The following is a 20999-nucleotide window of genomic DNA, read 5'->3' as shown; positions in this document are numbered from 1 at the left end:
AATGGTGAGGTTCCACACTTCTTGGCTTCGCTTTCAAAACAACAGGAAGTTGTTTCCTTTGGTTATCTTAATTTAAATATCATGCACAAACAATACTACAGCTACACTTGCTGCCAAAATAACCCCCAAAGAACACCTCATGTTAGCACAAAAACAGGAAAATTCCTCATGTTGTAACACCAGTTAACATGTCAGTCAGAATGTTACATAATTTAGAAACTGGCCTTACATGGAGAATGGCATGCATGTAAACATGGATGTTTTCCCTCCAGTAGGAACAGACGTTTGTTGATGGAAATTCCTTTTAACACATAACTCTCTGCAAAGCATGATGCAAGAACAACCTGTAATTTAGTTGTATTTTTTCATCTCCTTCATGCTGGGAAACAGAAGAAAAGAAAAGTCTGAGTAGAAAATAACATTCCCTCATCTGCTTTACTCTCAAGTGGAGAAACGACGGCAGAGCAGGTTAAGAGCTGTTTATCCCAGTTCATTTAAATAAAAAAAAGAATTCTCCTTTATTCCTTTCCACCGCATATCTCCTGAATAAGTAAGAGCAGTGAAATCCCATAATCAGGAGCTGAAGCTCTGGCTTTGTGATTGCGCTCTTAGCAGACAGATGTCATTAAAATCATCACTGTGTTCATCAGCGTTGCACTACGATTTCAGCCATGATTTCAGATTATGCAAAACATGTTTTTAGTTGAAGAAAACACTCAGTGAGCATGGATTACAGAGACTCTCAGCGTGCATTTTTCAATTCCTCTTCAGTTACATCTACAAAAAAGAGAACAACTTAGTTCTGCAATTAGCTGGAATGTGGAATAATTTGTTGCTCATTTAAAACTTAGCATTCCAAGACATAAGGAGGGTGTGAATAGTTGTGCTTAAATTGTTGGTGTGCTTAATTAGTTTAAAAAAGTATATATATTTTCTTTTTAATACTTTTGCTTCTATGAAGGAGACAGCATAAATTTGTCAAGCTTGTTCATTACAACACCACAGTGTAGCGATGAGTGAAAGCTGTTGTCAAATAGAAGAGGTGAAATGGCTGAAGAAAGAGCATTAACTGTTTCATCTCTTCTGTTTAATTTACAGTGAGAGAACTTTGAACTAGTGCCTCTTTGATTGTGAACATGAAACTATAGCCCAAAATCTCCTCAATTCTGTCAGTATGACTCACTAGAAAGAAAATCCAAATTTACCACACCAATGAATTTTGATGTTAGAAATGATGTCTTCTATAAGGCGCACTAAGCTATAAAGCATATTAAGTGAGGCAGATGTGAGTCAGTCATTCAGATTTTGATATCAGTAATTTTAGAACTTGAAAATGTTTTGTTGGTCATTTCTTACCCTAAAATAGCTATAAATGTAAGTCCATTATAAGACTCAGTTGATTTAGTGCAGAAGCACCAGAGTGTTGTGGTTTCACCATAAAGGCTGACTCTCTGCTGGACACTTTGATGAAAGTCATCTTGGCTCCAAAAAAGGGCAGAGACATGCAGCTCAGACAGCAGGGAGCATGTGCAATCAAAGTCCTCAGGGATCTCTCTGTTTTTCCTGTTTATATTGGGGCTTACACAGGGACTACTATGTTGCTGTAGATTTATTCTCCAAAGTACAGAAAATTATACCATGTATGAAGTTTAAGAGTTTATTGTCATTTGTACATGTTAAAGGTTCAGAAACAAGTACCATTCTCTGGGAGCTCTCAAGTCAGGATTATTACCGAAGTCAACGAAAAAACAAAACTTAAACAAGAATCATAAATAATAATACAAATAGAAAATAGATTTTTAGAGAGGAGAGATATATAAATATTGTACAGAGAGGTATGATGAAATCAGAACCACAGGAGTCTCAACTTCTTCATTATTGCACATTGTATTATTGTCATGTCATATTTTGTGACATATTGCAGATGTTGGTCGTTCATTGTTCACATTGCACTTACATTTAAAGTAAAGACAAAATTAAATGTACCACGCTCCCCCATTTAAGAAACTAAAGGTCAAATTTGATGTTTTTTGCAGAGGGCAGTAGAAGGCTGATGGTGTAATAATACATACTATAGGTTTGTGGCTTGGATTCTTTACCTTTCTTTTTCTGTAATATGAATAAAAATAGCTTTTATTTTAGAAGGCATTTTGTGCTGCTTGGGCATGAAATTAGGTTTTGAAAAAAGTTTAAATTTTCTGAAACATTAAAACTCCTACTGATTGTTTTAATGCCTTGCCCAAAGGCTTGTTAGAAGCTGTCAAAGTGGGACCATTTCTCATTGTCATTCTATGAGCTTTTAATTGCTTTTTCATTCGTTAGGAATACTGTTCATCCCTGTTCACACACACACACAAACATGAGATGAAGTTTAATTTCTCCAATCTTAAATACATTTGTCTCCTCAACATGGACTAACATTCTTTAGTTGCCACTTCTCACTAAACTTTCAGACTCGAATCATTTACTCTGCAACAGTTTGTTGCCTCAGGAAGTCTGTTTCATTTTAAAAGTTTGAACTAGTCGTGTCGAGTTCATTTGCAAGCGAACCCTTGTGTGTTTCATCTACAGCAGAGGTGTCAAACTCCAGGCCTCCAGGGTCGATGTCTTCCATTTTATTCTTAGCTCTTCAATGGCAAACCCAATAGAGGTGATCAGCAGTAGGTAGAGCGGGGATATGTGAAAAACCAGCAGGATACAAGCCCTCAAGACCTGGAGTTTGACACTCCTTGATCTACAGTGTTAATGCAGGAAGACGTTCCAGAAGGCAAAGAGCAGAGGTGAATCAAAAAGAATGAGCGATGAAGGCGTAAAAAAATATAAAAAATAAATAAAAGAATACAGCATTTATAAACATGTGATGTTCAGAGGACTGTTCAGGCTACCCTTTTTTATTTCTGTTTTTTTTTTTGTTTTTGGTCCTGTTTCATTCATATTGCCAAACTTGCAGATATCGTAGCTGCACTTCAGAGGTTTTTGTCTGGCAACTAAACTGAACCGAGGTGTGAAAATGTTCCGCATTTACTATTGGTTTGAAAGGAAAGTTCCTTTTGTTCTAACCAAGTATTTCCTAAGGAGAAGCAGTGATGAGAAAAAGAACAACTAAACATTTATCACATTCAGAAGAAATTATTTACTCTGCTGTTTTCTGTAGAGAACAGAAAAAATGTGGAAAGGTTTTTTTTTTAAGGTACTATTGGGTGTTTTAGTTGTGCTTGGAATGCCATTCATCAGTGGCGGGCCGTGCATTTCACACCTAGGCCTTCAGTAGTGCTCCATCTGAATCAATCCAACCCTCATTAACTATTTTATGGCAATAAAACTTCTAGTGCAGGTACAGCTGCCACACACACAAAAAAAGCATAAAAAATAACCTGATAAAATTTCAATATTATGTAGGGATATAGCAAAATTTTACAAACATCAGTTTTTGTGATCTTGAAATCTGATCTGTGTCTGGAAAATAATATTGTCGGTAGTGCGCGCGAGGATTTTGCGCTGCACGCGCCCGTGGTGCGTTCAGGGGCCTCGTAGATTTCAGCTTCACTCCCGCTCAACGGAGTCACGGAACTCCTTTACCCGTGCCAGACAAAACTGTGCCACAACTTTACCCAGACATTCATTTTCCACCAAAAATCAGACGATGAGACGCTTTCCACTGGTAACATCTTCAAACCTGACACGCCGCTCCTCGGCACCTGTGTCCGTCACATAACGCAGAACCAGAGCGAGCTGCGAGCTGTCCAATCAAAGCTCGTGAAAATGATGACGTTTCCGTGCGCCTGCTAGCTGGCCTTGGTATCGCCTACTCCAAATCTGATTGGTTGAAGCAACAGTTTGGTCGACAATTATTTTATGCTACAGGGCCCGCAGAACTGATTGTGAAGGCCTCCGGGCAGATTTCTTTGACCCTAGCAACAAATGGTGCTGCAATGTGATTGGTTAATGCTTAAATAGGAAAATACACGTCTGGAAGCAGCGCAACCAGGGAGACAGCAATGAAAGGACGAAGACAGAGCATTTGGAATTATAGAATACGTATTCACGGAAATAAATAATAATTAATATCAGTCTGTGATTCAGATATTTTTAGGCCAGCAGAGAAGGCCTTGCAGGCCCTGACGGCCCGCCACTGCCATTCATGTTTCCTGGCCTTGTTAAGTTTTTCATTCAACTTTGTGTACTGAGAAATTCATGATTGCTGTAAAACTGCAAAACAAGCCCATATAACCATACCTCTACCACTATGTAAACCAAGTTCTGTTTCTTACACACTATAAGACGTTGATAAAATCAATAACATTGATCTGAATCAATCTAAGCTTAATAGATCACTAATCGATCCATAAAAATAGAGATTGAGCTAATGCATAATGCTAAAGTCCAATAGCTTGAAGCCAACATATGATGGGATTTCCCATGGGCCGGCTAATGCTAATGCTCGGTCGACGTAAACATACATTGCTGACTAAATTAACATCTTTATAAACTCACAGGCATGAATTTTTAAAATCTTTAAAGGAAATAGATTTTTAAGTAACCATCTGTGGTCTAAAACACTTTTTTGTGCTCATACTTTCGTCTTCAGGAATAAGGTGTAATGCTTTGGCGCGATCGCCACCTAGTGGCCAAACTAGGAGAGGCAGAACAATTTGTTGGAGCTTGAGCATACATTAACACTGTATGCATATGGTATTAACAATCTCATTATTACTTCACTAATAAATGTTATAATATGTGAACTGTATCATATTAATGAATATCTTCAAAACTCTACACACAACTGTCTAAATGTGTAAACTCACTTTTTTTCTCTCATTCCGTGCTCTTATTGTGCTGTGATATTCAAAGCTGAAGAGATTGCTCATTTCTTTTTAGATATTCTATAGTCTTCAACGGTCTACTCTCATTTACAGGCTGCCAGGTTGGCGTGCAGCTAAAATTGTTCCATTAAGATCGCTGCAGATATCATTTCTCCTTGGCATTGTGCTAACATGCATCTAAATTCTCCAGACTACCAACCTGCCAAAAGAGAATTAAAAGGTTAAGCAGCAGCAAATGGCTGCTATTCACACTTCCTTTTCATATGCGGACGGTGAAGTTATACTTAGCTTTTCATTGACAGGTTCTGTTTATAGAGGGATAACTCGTGTATTGGACATCTCCTCCTTAACATACAAATAGCTCAGATTTCGACACTTGCACATGTGCACGGACGGACAATTACTGCACAAAAAAATGGGAAAAGCTTAATTTTTAGGAATTATGAAAAGCTGGATGTTTGGAATGATGAGACTTTTGTTGGATGATTCCAGGAAAGGCTTCCCAGCTGCAGACTTGTTCTCAGAGTGTGTCTGATCCATCTTGGTGAATGTGTGTTCTCGAATTAGGATGGCTCAGGGCAGATTAGGTAATTATAGACACCTGCTGTCTAAGCGTGGCCAAGTGTTGTCAGGTGTTGCAGCATGAGGTGCACTTGTTGAAGGAGGGAGGGAAGAGGCTGGGCAGCCTGAGCGGGGCTGGACGGACAAATGTTTGGCCATGTGCTCTTAGCTTGGCTCTCCCTCACCTGTGCATGCTTTTTGAGCTGGAATCTGAAGCTTTGTTTAGCAACTCCTTTGGACTAAAATCGTTTAAATTCACAGTTTGCATGTCAAACATTTATGCTTTTATTTTGAATTCCAATATGTAACTTTTTGATTTGATAGCAGTTATTTTTTTTTACATCAGATTAATTTAAAAAAAATCAGATGGGACATTTAAATGAAGATGAAACAGTAATTAACTATGATTCTCCTTGAAGGCTTTATGATATATACTTTGATTTGATTTGATTGATGCAAAAATAAAGTGATCTAGTCGTAGTGATTAAATCATCGGATTAAAATTGGTTTATTTCAATCAATGAAAGCAAAAAATACTAAAGACAAACTAAATATAGATTGTCACTCCATGTTTCGTGTGACTTGCTTGATTTATTTCTTTTCTTGCAGTGCATATGGGTTTTGTTGTCATCGGTAGCTGGTTACATAAAATCATAAAGTAAATAGGAGGCTTTTAGCTCATAGTTCTGAGCGGGTCGGCTGAAAGACCGTGTTTTTAACTACAGCGCACCTGTGATATTTAACCCTTTAACACCGGAGCTCTACTGTTTATGTTCTTTGATTTACTGTAACCTTTCAACCGTCCTCATTTCAGTGGATTTTGAAGGAGAGAGCCGCTCTTCTCCTTCAAAATCCACAAAAATGACGTTGTTCGTGTGAATGGTTAAAAGGTTACAATATGTTTAAGATTTTGTGTTTAAGCGTCACCGGCGACGCCTCAGGTGTTAAAGGGTTAAAACACTGTCCGCCAATCACTTGACGTCATAACAGACATACCTCCAAATCCCATTCCACCAATTAAATGAGCTCTTCACGCCATAAATTAGATTACTATCCAAAGCAAACTAAATAAACAGCATAATCATAAATTGATTGTAATATTTAATATATATATATATATGCAAAAATAAAATATCTGATGCCATTGTAATTAAATACTGTTAGGGTGTAGTCAGACTGGGCACAATTGATTAGCTTAAAATGGACCAGCCTTCGTTTCCCCCATTTTCACATTTTTCAGTATAAGTCCACTCAGTCGGACCGTAATCCGGGGCCAGGAACCGCTCACTGACCCATCTTTTAAAGTGGTCTCGGTTCGTTTCCAATCGAACTGAACTCTGATTTGCTCTAAGTTTCCTCAGTATGAATAGGCTCCATCCTCAGAGCTGAACAAGTGGACCAAAATGGCCACCGTAGCCGGGCATTACGGGATGTAAACAGAGAAACAGAGCAACAATGAGACACAGCCACTCATTCAAATGTGATTGAATGAATGCAGGTTCATTCAAACAACTTAATACACATTGCTTCTTACACAGTTTGTGTAAGAAATCTATAATGTTTGCCTCCACAGTACCAAAGTAACAGTAAAACATGTTGTACCTGACCTTGATACAAACGTTCAAAATTGATAAGCGAAATATAAAGTTTGAATAAATAAACTATTTCAACAAGGATTACAAAGCGTAGGACTTCCAATTATTCTATCTCTCGTTGCTTATAATTCCTGACCAATGACTGAAGAGATCTTTAGTCACATGGTTTTGTTTACGAGGTTTGGTTTAAAATGTCCATTTGACGGCAGTCTGAATAAAGACCAAACGCAAAGTTCAAGGAGTCGAATCGAACCAAATTAACCAGCATGCACCCTTAATCACAGAAGTCATCAAAGAGGAAGTTTGTTAAAAACAGTATTTGCTTAAAAAAAAGTGGGAGGAAGAAAATTTATTATTAATCGCACCCCTTGGATTAATATATATCTTAATATCATTTATTGGATTGCAAATCAAAGTTTGTCAGGACCTGAACATTTCTATAATTTGTCAAGAGCATCAATGCTGGAAGCTATGAAACTGATTTCAGTCACTTTAAAATATTGATATTTGGTTCCCACATATCAAAGTCCGTATTGCACAAAGAGGGATGATTATACCCATTCCACATCAATATTTATATTCACCTCTAGTACACAGGTGGACTCAACAGATATGTTGATGCCAAAACTCCGCACATCAAAGGCCTGTTTTCTGCCTCTCCTGCCACAAAATGCTAGGCTCCTCTTCAATGATTTAGACTGAGGGAGAGAGAAAAATAAAAAGAACAAAAGTAGCAACAAGCATTCAGGCTTTTTTTAGTCAGAATATTTTTTTAAAAAAGCAGTCATGTTTACTTCCAGCCAAATTATCTCCACAATGGTTTGATCCCGAGTGTCGTGTCTCATATTAAGGTGCTAAAATATCTGAAAAAAATGAGTCCAAATTAAAGCTTTCATTAAAAGTTGATGGATAAAAAAAAGCAAAACTAAAAAAGTAATCATGTCCTTTTTCTTTCTCAGCCTTTTCTTTCATGAACAGAACATCCTGGTAAATGAGTTTCTTGCAAGACTTTTGCTTTGAAAATCGGAACCAAGTGCGTACAGCTGACATTGTTCTGAGTCTGTGAAGTATAAAATAATGTGTTTGATCCATTTAAACACTTTTGTCTAAAATTACATGAAGAAAAAATGTTACCAAAAAAACACGTTCACACTGGCCATGGCAATGCATGCTCAAGTGGCCACTTGCAATCAATAGTCTATATATATGTGTGTCTATTTAAACTTTAGAATTCAAACTCTTGTGTTCATGCATTGTATGCACACATTTCTAAGACCGCTTTTGGGCTCTTAGAGCAAAATATCAACACATTCTCATCTCCAACTCGTCACATATTGATATTTGGTTGAGGATCCTTCCGCGTCACTTCTTGATGTTTTGGGTGTCCCCAACATGCCGTTTCTTGACGTGCTGTCTATTTGTAAAATCAAGGGTCTGAACCCCTCGGGACCTGGTGCTAGATGTAGTACTGGTCCTTGGGACGCGTCCATTAGGTATCCTAGCCTAAACCCGGTACTGGTTTGCGTCCGGTACCGTGTCCGGTTCATACCCGGTAACACATCTGGTACCACGTCTGGTACATGTTCGGGTCCGGTAACGCATCTGGTCTGCTGTCGGGTTAGGGTACCAGGTTTGGGTGCTGGTGTGCTACGTGTCGCGGTACTGGGCCGGTTCTGATTCGCGGCCTGGAGGCTGGGAACAAATGATTTAATGGGAACAGCCAGAAGTAAAAAAAAAAAAGTTGGGGAGACACAAACGTCAAAAAGTGACGTGAAAGGGACCTTGGCCAAACAGGAATATGTGACAAGTTGGGAGTGAGAATGTGTTGAAAATGCACACCAACTGAATTTTGACCAATCACGGATTCATATTTGGTAGAGATTTTGGTAGTGTATGGACGACATCCCTTTAGATTAATGGAGGTGTGTTTCCTATGTCGGGGTATAGTTGTGAAAGAAATACCTGAAGCAAGATTCACCAGGTTTGCATCACTTGGACACTTCCCACCAAGCCCCTCCAACTGTAGGTACATGCGCTCGTATCAGGTAGACACCATATGTTACACGCGCGTTCAACTTTTAGTGCGTTCTTCAATACACACTGCATGGTTGTCGTGAACAAAGCATTACAGTGACTTCTTGACTTGTTGAGATGTTGGATACTCCTTTGAGGGTTTTCAGAAGAATTTGAATAAAGAAATCTGCACAATTTTTAGCACTCAATGTCCTTTGTAAAGCAAGTATTTGGTAGTAGGAGTTACCTAAGATTCAAACTGACAACCATCTGGTCACATATCCAGTGCAGAATCCACCAAGTACAGATGTTGGGGCAGAAGAAACACGAGGTTCTTGATTTGATCTTTGCAGTTGTACTTGCATTGATGTCATGTAGGACGGCCTGGCTAAAACTGCTGTATTAAATCTCCTGTTCATCTCAAAAAAACATCACACACAAAAAATAATCATATAAGCTTACTTTTGCTTGATTACCTTCAAACATATTATCTATTCAAGAGTTTTATAAATAATAGGGATATCAAAGGGTTATTGTGCTGTTGGGATTGACCCGCTGCTTATGTTGTATCTACAGTTAATTGGTCTGAGAACACTTTGAATGAAAATGAAATGTAAATGTTGTGCACCATTTTATCTATGCTTCATTTATTTCTGCACAGGCGCTTCTAGATGTAGAGCGGTCTTCAGAACTGACCCAGAGTGTTGACTTGCTAAACAAAAGATTCCCTCACAGACTGATGTCAAACATTCTGTATCTTGGTGCAATTTTTGGTGCAATTACCCTTTCTGCAAGAAATGTCTTTTTTTTAGTTTAAGTTGTTAGTTGTTAAGTTAGTGGTACTCTTCTTGTCATGAATATTGTCTATTGCAAACTAGTTTGCCAGAGGAATGCTTTAAAATGTAATTGTTTTAAAGCACAATAAAAATGTGAAAGTGTTGTTTTAATATAATATTGGTTTTAATAACTATAAAAGTAGTAGCTGTAGATTCAGCATTCTAAGACTTTATTGTCATCAAGGAAACACTGAAACAAAGAGAGCAATTGATGCCAACAAGGATTTTCACTTTGCCGCTAATCTCGGCAGATTGACTCCACCCTTCCTTCTTGGCAGTGTACTGTCAGACCTGCACGATAGTCAGTTAACCTCAACACACCTTCATGCAGCTGAACCGACGTCCATCCGTGCTTGTGGATATACATCTAATGCTCAGGAGCGAGTGATGCCCGCATCTTTACCATTTTAAAAGGAGAAGAGGATCTTTCTGAATGGATGTATTGCTGCGTGAGCCATGATCTGGTTAATTTCCGTCATTGCACCTTTGGCTGTGTAGGATCTCCGCGGTTTTAGTCTTCATTACACAGAGGGTAAGCATGTTTTGCTGTGTGAATGGATGTAGAAAAGGAAGGAACTTCAGGAGTTTTGGACTGTTGCATTGCCATTGCTGATGCAAGAAGAGCTGATGTTTGTTCGTCCATGTGTCAAAGATGCACTTCCGTCAAGTCTTTGTGTGTCTACAGTAGTCCTGTTGTGATATGCCTTAGCGAGCCACTTTTTCATCATCGTCCTCCAAATATAGACCTGAAACTCAAGCTGTTCTGCTTGACAGATGAGTTTGACATCCCAAAATCTCAACAGAACACATCCTGTGTAATTTTTTACCATGCTCGTTGCAATATTTTTTTCCAAACTTTTCTTGGCTGTTAACTTTTTGGCTCTTTCGTTTTGCACTCTGCAATCATTACAAAAGAATAAAGCAGATTTTGATCTGGAGCTTTGGAAGTCAAACACCTTCAGGCACCTTGACTTTGAGGAAGGCCCTATTCTGTTATGTAACTCAGTCACTTATGTGCTGTAAAGGCTAATTTTAGCCTCTTTAAATAGCCTAAGCCTCATTAATGCCAAAGCGCAGTGTATCAGACATGCTTGATTGACTTGGCAAGTTTTTCCTGTTGTCATCTCATGCTTCCTCTATTCATTTCTTGTACAAAGGTAACCGATATACTCCATAATCACAAACACTTGATTAATTTGTATAGATTTTAATCATACATCAAACATAAATGACGCATTTTTCTCCTTATAGACAATTATTATCAAAACTCATCACCACCGATTCAAAATAATATAAGAGATAGAGTTTTTCATTTTGGCACAAAGGTATTGTAAGTGCTTTTGACTCAACAAACTCAAGGTTATCCCAATGACTCAGATGACCGCAGGTGCTGGATGTTATGTAACCGTGTGCGTCTGAGGTCCACAGATCTGCAGAGGATTTAAAGGCCACTCAGGGAAGAGTTAATCTCTGGTCAGAGAGGCTTTAAGTCAAACCACAACAGACCTGAGACGCTTGTTGCTTCTGAGGCCAAACACGAGGAACTGTGTGGTCGGAATTGATGGTACATTCACAGAACACATTATTGAGGCAGTGTGAACTCCTCAGGTGTATAATTACTTTGGTATGGCATTTAGTAGCACAATTATATTAAATCTACAGTCCAGTGTTAGCTGCTCTACAGAGTACAGATGAAAACATCTAAACGTCCTTCAAAGCACAACAACAAATCCAATGTTCCACCATAACCTCTCACCAACAGTCATGGACATGTTTTTCTCACCTGAAAGAAACACCTTGAAATGACATTTTTGTGACCTCTTCTTACTTGTGTTTCCATTATTATCATGTTCATTCATGAGATATTGGTTTTATTATTTAGTGGTTGTTTCTTGTGGTCAGTCTTCTTTAAGACTCATTATTTTTTTGCCCAACAAGAAGTCGATGTTCATCAAAGCCATTGACAAAAGACGGATGATTTATGCATTTTGTTTTTTCCTTGTGTTGTTGCAGTGCCAACAAAATGCATAAACAAGTGGAGGTCAGGATGGGCGAGAGCCACCTTGAGCCGTCCGTGGACAGTCCTGAGAATCCATGCGCCGGCTTCTGTGACAAGATAATGAAGAACATGGTTCTAACTCTCACCATCCTTGGTAGGTTTTGTTGGATACTTTTTTCATGTTGACACAACAATGACATAAACTATAACTGAACATGAACTGAAGAAAGTACAAAGAATTAAATTATCAGAATTTGTGCTTGAAGGCTTAAAACTCTATTTTTTTGGTTTAGTTTAGCTATTTTTAAACATAAAAAAACAACAGACAGTAAATGGTGTATACTTGGATAGCACTTTACTACCTTGTTAGAAGTGCAAAAGTGCTTTAGAGTCATAGTCTTACTCACCTGTGCCAGGGTTCTGCAACCTTCAACACTTAAAGAGCCACTTAGGTCCATTTCTTACAGACTAAAATCCAGAAGGAGCCACAAAGTCTGAAAGATGCTGATTTATCTTGATGTTACTGCTATTTTGATAAAAAAAATACTTTTTTTTTGCATTACTAAGACAGAAAAAAAATAGCAGTTAAAAAAATTGAAAATTCTTTATTACTTTTGACTGAGGTTTGCATGACATCCCTTCAAAATAAGAGATCCTGTACCATATATGATCATCTCAGTGCAGCGAATGTAGTAGTAGGTAGTATCTTGTGACAGAAAAAAAAATACACATTTTATTTTGCAATTGTTGGTGCATCTCAGCCAGAAATTCATAAATCAGAATTAAATGACCCAGAGGAACACTTGAATTTTTTAACAATAAGAAATTTGCCTTATAAACTGAATTCTGAGAGATTTTTGGCGGAACATATCTTTCAAAAATCTGTCAAAAGGTTTTAGTATGACTTTGATAAAGCTGCACTGCTATTTTAATATAAAATATAAAATTATTATTAATTTTCTTTAACCATGAGAGCCTCAGTGGAGGGTCAAAGAGCCACACGTGGCTCCAGAGCCACAGGTTGCAGACCTCTGACCTATGCACAAACACATTCAACCTATAACCACCAGGAACAATGTGGGGTTCAGTGTTTTGCTCAAGTACACATTGGTGGAAAAAAAAGTGGAAACCAAACCTACTGCCCAATCTCTGCACCACGGCTACCCCGCAGATAAATCAATACATGTGCTGTCATTCATTCCATCCTTCAAAAGAGTCCCCATTTGAAAGAACTTAAGAACTACAAACATTTTGAGAAGGAGATAAGCAGCTGTAGCTTATTTAACCCTACTACACTTACGAGATAAAAAGTTACACCAACACTTCTGCAGGGTAATTTTTAATATACCCAATAAAAAGTATTTCTCATGAAAAATAGATCAAAATATGACAACACATGATAAATTAAACTATTTATTTAACAAAAGGGAAAATAAAAACATAGGTCCTAAAAACATGCTTGAAAATTATTCAAAAACTAGGAATAAAAAATAAATAAATAAATAAAACTGGAGACCTGGAGACCTGGAGACCACTCTTAGGACATGTGAGACTTTACCCAGGGACCCATATGACACTCAGAAAAGAGTGACATATTGAACATCATGTAAATACTTTTTTTCGGGTGAAAATCACCAGGTAATAGTGCTCTAGGGTTAAGACTACTATTTTATACTCATTCAACTGTGATTAAAAAAAAAAACAAAAACAAATGGCGTATTGCCATAACCACCAAGCCTTTTGAATTATTATTGCTTCATTAATGTCTCTGCAAGATTTGTTTGTAAGTTTTTGTTACAAGGTCATACCAGTTCATGATAAACTTGTTTGAAAAAAAAAAAAATCCTAAAGTTTTGCATCTATTATTACAAAACGCAACAATTTGGAGCTTAATAATGAAACACGTCGTGCCAAAAAACTAAGAAAAAAGTACATTCTCTTTACACTATTTCAAACTTAAAAAAATATTTCACCATATCTATGAAAATGGGGTATAAAACAAATGTTTCCAATCGTACTTTGAGTGCATAATTAATGCATAGCAGCTCACAAAGCAGGTCAAAGATCATACTGGGGGCTGCTTTTGTTTCTTCTAAAGCTATTAAAACTTTACTTGGAATATGATCAACTAAGCAGCAAGTTTAATACTTAGAATTGTTTATGCTAAAGCTTTTTTGTAAAAGATTTATCAATAAATTAAGTCAAAGTTAAATACATCAACAGCTAAAATCAGCTGTTTTATTTATTATACATAAGGAGGGTCTCAGTATGTCTTATATGCCAGGTTTAGAAGTTCCATCTTGAGAGTAATGCTGCATCCTGTTTTCAGACAGCTGTGCGTGCTCCAAAGTCTTCATATGGTCTATCTCAGGGGGGCTGCTTTACGGGCCGGTTGTGGTTAAGACCAGTTTTCTCTGTCTGACAGGCGTGTTCCTGGGCTCCATTGCGGGAATGCTTCTGCGGCACATATCGCCTCTCCATCCCGATGTTATAATGATCATTGCCTTCCCTGGGGAGATCCTAATGAGGATGCTGAAGATGCTTATTTTACCTCTCGTCGTTTCCAGTCTGGTCACAGGTGGGTGAGATACCGTACAAGCCGCCTGTAATGTTCTAGAGGATTAGCAAACAAGTGCCCTAAAACAGGTAAATTGCATTTCTCAAGGACACCTTGACAGAAGTTGGAGGTTTTTCTGATACAATAATTACAATTCTACCTCTTAAGGACTGAACTTAGCTTTTATGGAGCAAGAAAAAAGGAGATATGGTCTACATTATATTCAGTTATGAACTGGATGTCTGTTGTGTATTGTATCAAATCAGACCATGCGTACACTCTTAAAATACATTGGTTATTAGTTTAACCCAATTCTTGGATTATTCATGTTGGAATATAAATGTGGATTACTTTTTGGAGCAAAACTACTTGTTTGGGGGTATTTTAATTTAATTTTAACCCAATTTATGTTTTTGTCTATTTTTTTTCTTTAAACCCACCAAAGCATTAGTCCTTTTTGACCTTGGAATTGGCTTGAATTTGTTCCTATTTTTTAACCTATTTTAAACTAATGGTGTTTCTAGTGTGCAGAACTCAATTGGTCGCCTAATTTTGCGATTTACCAGAAAAGAACACAAATGCACATCCAGTCCACTGTAAAAAGTGAAACATTGGATAAATGAGCAAAAGCTCTGCAAATTGTTACTTTAAAAAAATAATTGCTTTTATCAAATTATATTTTTTAGTTATGTAAGTCATCAAACCAAATGTATCATTTGATGAAAACTAAAACATTTTAAATGTAACAGATTACAGAGCTTTTGTTAATTGATCCAATATTTCACTTTTTTTCAGTATATTTTTAAGGTAAATCTTTTGGAGTCACTACAGTTTTCATCTTAACGTAAAAAAAAAACCCTAAAATGCAGTGGACATAATACCACTGACGCTTATCTTCTATCTATTTGTGTTGTTAGCACCGTCTTTTGGTGTCTATTTACTCATTTTCCCTCTCACTTTGCCAACAGGACTTGCAGGCTTGGATGCTAAATCCAGCGGTCGCTTAGGCACCAGGGCCATGGTGTACTACATGACCACAACCGTGATTGCAGCTGTCCTAGGAGTGATATTAGTGCTGCTCATCCACCCTGGAAACCCAAAGCTGAGGGCTAATCTTGGACTTGGAAAGAAGAACGATGAGGTGTCCAGCGTGGATGCTTTCTTTGATCTCATCCGAAATCTCTTTCCAGAGAATCTGGTGCAGGCTTGCTTCCAGCAGGTAGGATACTCATTAACTTTCAGAGTAGCGATGTGTTAAGAGTTATTCATTACAGTGTCCCCAACTCTTGTTTCCTTTATATATTTTTTTCCAGATTCAGACAGTGGTCACCAAAGTACAGATTCCCACAAACAGAACCAGAGCCCCGCCACAGTTCACAGTTAAGAGATCACTTCAGTTCAAGAGTGGGATGAATGTCCTGGGTAAGTGAAATGCATGAAAACACACCAACTAGAGACCTACAGTATAAAAAAACGACCTGTACTAAAAAGTTTAGATCTATGTATGTATGTATATAGAATAGAATAGTTTTATTAGTCATTGTTACAACAACATTTAAAAGTGCTCACTGATCAGTGCTTCATTCATACTTTTCCTAAAAGAATAAAGTTATAAGTAAATATAATGTGTCTAGATTTTTATGGGTAATGTGTCTAAACAATGAAGGATCACACATAAAATGGTTCAAAAAAGTTTGGAAAGTAAGAATCATTTTATCTATATTTAATAGCTTTATTGTGTTTATTTGTCGATTAGGTTTGATCGGATTCTTTGTCGCATTTGGAGTCATAATGGGCAAGATGGGAGAAAAAGCCAAGCTTATGCTGGAGTTTTTCAATGTGCTGAATGAGATTGTCATGAGGCTCGTAGGTGCAATTATGTGGTAAGTGCAGTTTTTTTTTTAAAACCATTTCTTTCACCACATGTTATGACACAGAATCCTGATAAGATCTGTCTTCAGGTATTCTCCTGTTGGTATCGCCTGCCTCATCTGTGGGAAAATCATCTCCATTGCTGACTTGGAGGTGGTCGCAAGGCAGCTGGGGATGTACATGGTCACTGTGATCGTGGGTCTCATCATCCATGGAGGGATATTTCTTCCATTGATCTATTTTGTCATAGTGAAAAAAAACCCGTTCACCTTCTTTATGGGGATATTCCAGGCCTGGGTCACAGCACTTGGAACAGCATCCAGGTATGGGCAAGTTTAGCTTTGCTTGTTTTGATTGTGCTACCTGAGATTCTCACGCCTGGTTCACACCGGACACGAAAGCGGAATGGAGGCCGCTTCCATTTCTTGTTAGGTTTATGATGTAGTTTATACCAGACGCGGTCCTCCGCAGCTCTCTGCGGTCCTCCTCAGAACTCCGCGGTCCTCCGCAGCCGGCTTGCGGCGTGCAGCAATTGTTTCGGCATCTGGTATATTACCAGATGCCGAAGTGAGAACCAGGCGTTAGCCCTCTTTTGTAATGAATTTACCAGATTTTGAAATTGTATGCCAAAAAAGGGTACTTTTTTTAAGTGAGATTCCTTAAGGTTACAAGAACTTTAAAATAATACCAAACTGTGGGAGGATTCCTGTTTAGTCACATCTTTAAGTTAAATTTATGACTCAATTATAATGATAACTTTTGTTTCAAGTGTGACCCATTCAAGATATTACTAAACTGGACAATCTCAATATCTTTGTGGGCGGAGTCTCTATACTGTTTTTCTGATTGTTCCCTTAAAGCCCTTTGTTCTGTTTTTATTTGTCACAGTGCGGGGACGTTACCAGTCACATTCCGATGCCTAGAGGAGAACTTGGGCATCGACAAGCGAGTCACTCGTTTTGTCCTACCGGTGGGTGCCACCATCAACATGGACGGCACGGCCCTGTACGAGGCTGTGGCTGCCATCTTCATTGCTCAGATGAACGGCATCGATCTAGACTGGGGCCAGATCATTACAGTCAGGTGAGAATCTGGAAAAGAGTCCAATAAAATCAAACAGTAACACTTTAGATGAGTTTCTGCAAAACACTCAACATAATGTCGACAAAGATAGTTAAACATTTGTTAAGCTTGTGAGCAGTTTATAGACAGTGATATCACTTTAGATTGTAATGAATCTAAGTATGTTATCAAACCTCATTTTACTTATTGTGCTAGTAAATGTCTTACTAATGCCCTATAAACAAATTATTCATTTTCATTAATGTGTTAACAAAGTTTGTTAAGGAATCTTGGTATAAAGTGTTACCAAAATAATAGGAGTGCCTTGAATGTGGATTTTGAGAGGTACACAGTGCTCTATGACGGTGTTTGTTTGGAAGGTAGAGTGAATACGCTAAGGCAGCTAATGCTTCTAATGTAGCTAAAGTGTTACAAAAAAGTACTACTAATGCAGTCAATAAAGCATGTGTGACCTAAGACCTTATCTCTTGCTTAATGCGCCTTACAGTTTGATGTGCCCTCCTTCATATATATATATATATATATATATATATATATATATATATATATATATATATATATATATATATATATATGTATATGTATTTATGTGCATATATACATTATATATATATATAAGGTGTATATATATATATATATGAAATATTTTTATATATATTAAATAATTTTGAAGGTAGAGCATTCATTGACTTTTTGTCTCATAATCAGGTGTGTTGCAGAGTGCGGAAACAATTTTAACTTGCTATTTGTTTCATGACATCATAGTCTGTCCAGCTAAAATTGGTGTTTGTGTCTGTGCGTTCTTTTCAGTATGACAGCCACTTTGGCCAGTGTTGGAGCCGCCAGTATCCCCAGTGCTGGACTTGTGACTATGCTACTGATCCTCACAGCAGTGGGTCTGCCCACTCAGGACATCAGCCTTCTGGTGGCTGTCGACTGGCTTCTGTGAGTTACATGTTACACTGGCATATCCTGCCGTGACTCATTTATTTCAATATGGTCCAGTGGCCTTCCTGTCTGTCAGTTTATGGTTTTAATATATTTGAAGAGAAGGAGTTTAAAAGACCTGTCTGTTGACTTCAAAATATCAATCAATCATTTTTTTGTCTTTAAACTCTTGGCACCATAATTCAAAGGAAAGAGTATTTAAGCAGATTCTTAAAAAATCTTAAAAGCATTGAATTCTGGAATTTAAAAATAATACCTTAAAAAGTCTTTAAAAACTCTTTAATTTGGAAATCTGAGCCCTAAAAATAGTGTTGTTTAAAACCTCTCCATTTCAGATCTGATGTCCAAAATGATATTTTTTTAAAGCCAAGATTATTTTGATCACATGATGTAAATAAACATAAGGAGAAACCAGTTGTCATGTTCTGAATACCCACCGCCTTTTTGATGAAAAAGAAGTAAAAGAACAGCTCTGAAGCATCATGCCAAAGACCACAAACAACAAAAAATAAGCTAAGAAGTTAAAAAAAATAGAATAAATGAAAGAATAGGAAATAGACTAAGAATTTGGTCTAATTTTTGACATGCACTGCCTTAAAAAGTCTTAAATTTAAATAAAAAAAAAACTTGAAAGAGCCCTTTTAAAATGCAAGTTAAAGTCCATTTTGTACCTGCTTGATAACATTGTTTTGGAAATCAACAATTTACACATTTTGGTGTAAATCAAATAGACATAGTCATACAGCTAAGTAGCATACATGTCTACCTACACCAAAGAGTCTAGTTGACAACACTGTAACAGGACACCAACTATTGTTTTCTTTTTAGCAAACATTTAAGTAAAACAGTGATTGTGGTTACAATATAATGCCCTATAACATATAATGTGTTTACGTTTAGATATGAACACCATTCTTTGCTAGTGTAGTGGGGAAACAATAGGCTTAGTTTCGTGGGGAAAAAATAGGCTTGTGCTAACATTGGTACGTATGTCTACTCTTCAAATTATTCACTCATTTTGAGAGAAAAAAATGTACCCAGCTGGAATTATATGACACCAAAGTCTTTCATATATCTGAAGGGGTCTATGTAACAAAAAAGCCTGGAGCAAGGTTTGTGAGATTTGTACCACCTTGACATTTCGCACCAAGACTCTTCCTACTGTAGGTGGTGGACATGTAGTAGTATCAGGTAGTGACAGTGCAGTGTGAACACCATGGGATAACGCATGTTCAAGAACATCAAGAACATGCCGGGTGTGAACGTAGCATTACAGATCTGCATTGGCTTCATGAACGGAATAATTCACCCCAGTGTTGCAATATAGTTCTCAGACACTGATTACACCTTTGATCTGTTGTTTGAAAACAGGGTGTACAAAAAATGAATAGATGGGTTAATAAATTAGATAAATAGATGACAAATATTTTCTTATATGTTTTGGTTTTTTTTTTGTTTTTGAACATGTAGTGATCGCTTCCGCACCTCCGTCAATGTGGTTGGGGACTCCTACGGTGCAGGTATCGTGTACCACCTGTCCAAGGACGAGCTTGACATGTTTGACGCCCAGCAGGTCAGGATGGATGATTTTGAGATGGCAAAGACACAATCCTTCTTTGAAAACAACAGCAACCAGAACGTTTATGCTCACCACAACTCAATCTTGATAGACGACTGCAAGGTACATTTCACATTAACGGACATAGAGACTTGCATGTAGAGACCCCACCCCCATCCTCGCTCTGTGTTTGTATTTTTCTTTTTTGTCTTTGTGTGTCTTTTGTATGTGATTGATGTATTTGTGTCCTTCCTAAGTGAAAGAAATGTCATGTTTTCATTGATGAAAGTATTTTTTTAAAAATGGCAAAAGAATTTAATAAAACTCCATACTTTATTCATTGTATTTTACACGAAGAAGCAGTTTTTGTGATACCAGCCTCAACAGACAGTAAAATGTGTTATTTTGATTTGTTTCATGTTTTACAAACAAAGGAATATATCTGGTTAAAATAGTTCTTAAAGTAGTTTCATAAAATCCAAGTCAAATTGTTATTTTTTTTTTAAGTTTTTCTGTTTGTCTCTAACTTATTCTTGTGTTATTCTTGACCAATTTTGACTTGTAAATACTTCTTGTGGTATGTCCTGAGTTTTTCTTTTTTTTGGACATGTATTTATGGCAGCCCTGACCAAATTACAATTTTCAAACATTGGTCATTTTTCCAAAGACGTTTTGTTGCTAGTGGTATACATAAAGACTGCTGATTCACCATGTGTGATCTCAATGAATCACATCTATGGACTATTTGTCTCAGATCCTTTCCTGTAGCTTCGTTTTCTATTCAAACATTTAGCTTTCTGAATTGCTTGTTTAATTTTGACTATTGTAATTCGGTTGGGGAGAGAATCCATAAAATACATGGCCAACTTTGGAGATTTGTATTCATAATCTTGCGGGCTGTTAGTAACAGTACAACAATGTGAATCAGTGTATGATTCAACCCATGTACCCATTTTCTTTCAAAGTCAGTCCCAAAGACAATGGCCTGATTGTATCAATTCAATGGCTTCTCTGCTCCCAACCACCAATGGTTTATAAATCACAGTGCCTTGGCCCAAATAGTCAGTTTTTCTTAATAATTGCTTACAGGTCACCATGGGCAAAAATGGGAACACTCGAGAGTTCTCTCTTGTTGAAGAGGAACCATGGAAATT

At 37.4% G+C, this 20999-nt stretch overlaps 1 protein-coding gene across 1 annotated transcript; it reads left to right on the top strand.

Annotated features, from left to right (window-relative positions):
- The first annotated feature begins 11397 nt into the window (after positions 1 to 11397).
- Positions 11398 to 20993, top strand: LOC112160743 (excitatory amino acid transporter 2). The gene is made up of 9 exons (XM_036216597.1): positions 11398 to 11981; positions 14253 to 14405; positions 15353 to 15603; positions 15698 to 15806; positions 16141 to 16267; positions 16346 to 16579; positions 17145 to 17339; positions 18150 to 18284; positions 19758 to 20993. Exons 1-9 carry the CDS (start codon positions 11810 to 11812, stop codon positions 20005 to 20007), a joined length of 1626 nt encoding a protein of 541 aa, XP_036072490.1. The 5' UTR covers positions 11398 to 11809; the 3' UTR covers positions 20008 to 20993.
- Positions 20994 to 20999: the final 6 nt, after the last annotated feature.

Source organism: Oryzias melastigma, linkage group LG3, assembly GCF_002922805.2.
Source record: "Oryzias melastigma strain HK-1 linkage group LG3, ASM292280v2, whole genome shotgun sequence".
In the NCBI taxonomy this organism is placed as follows: Eukaryota; Metazoa; Chordata; class Actinopteri; order Beloniformes; family Adrianichthyidae; genus Oryzias; species Oryzias melastigma.
This window is presented reverse-complemented; position numbering and strand designations above follow the sequence as displayed.

Coding starts and splice junctions, on each gene's coding strand:
- LOC112160743 (XM_036216597.1), top strand. CDS start 11,810: ATGCATTTTGTTTTTTCCTTGTGTTGTTGCAGTGCCAACAAAATGCAT. Junction 11,982..14,252: donor TCTAACTCTCACCATCCTTG/GTAGGTTTTGTT, acceptor TCTGTCTGACAG/GCGTGTTCCTGGGCTCCATT. Junction 15,604..15,697: donor TGCAGGCTTGCTTCCAGCAG/GTAGGATACTCA, acceptor ATTTTTTTCCAG/ATTCAGACAGTGGTCACCAA.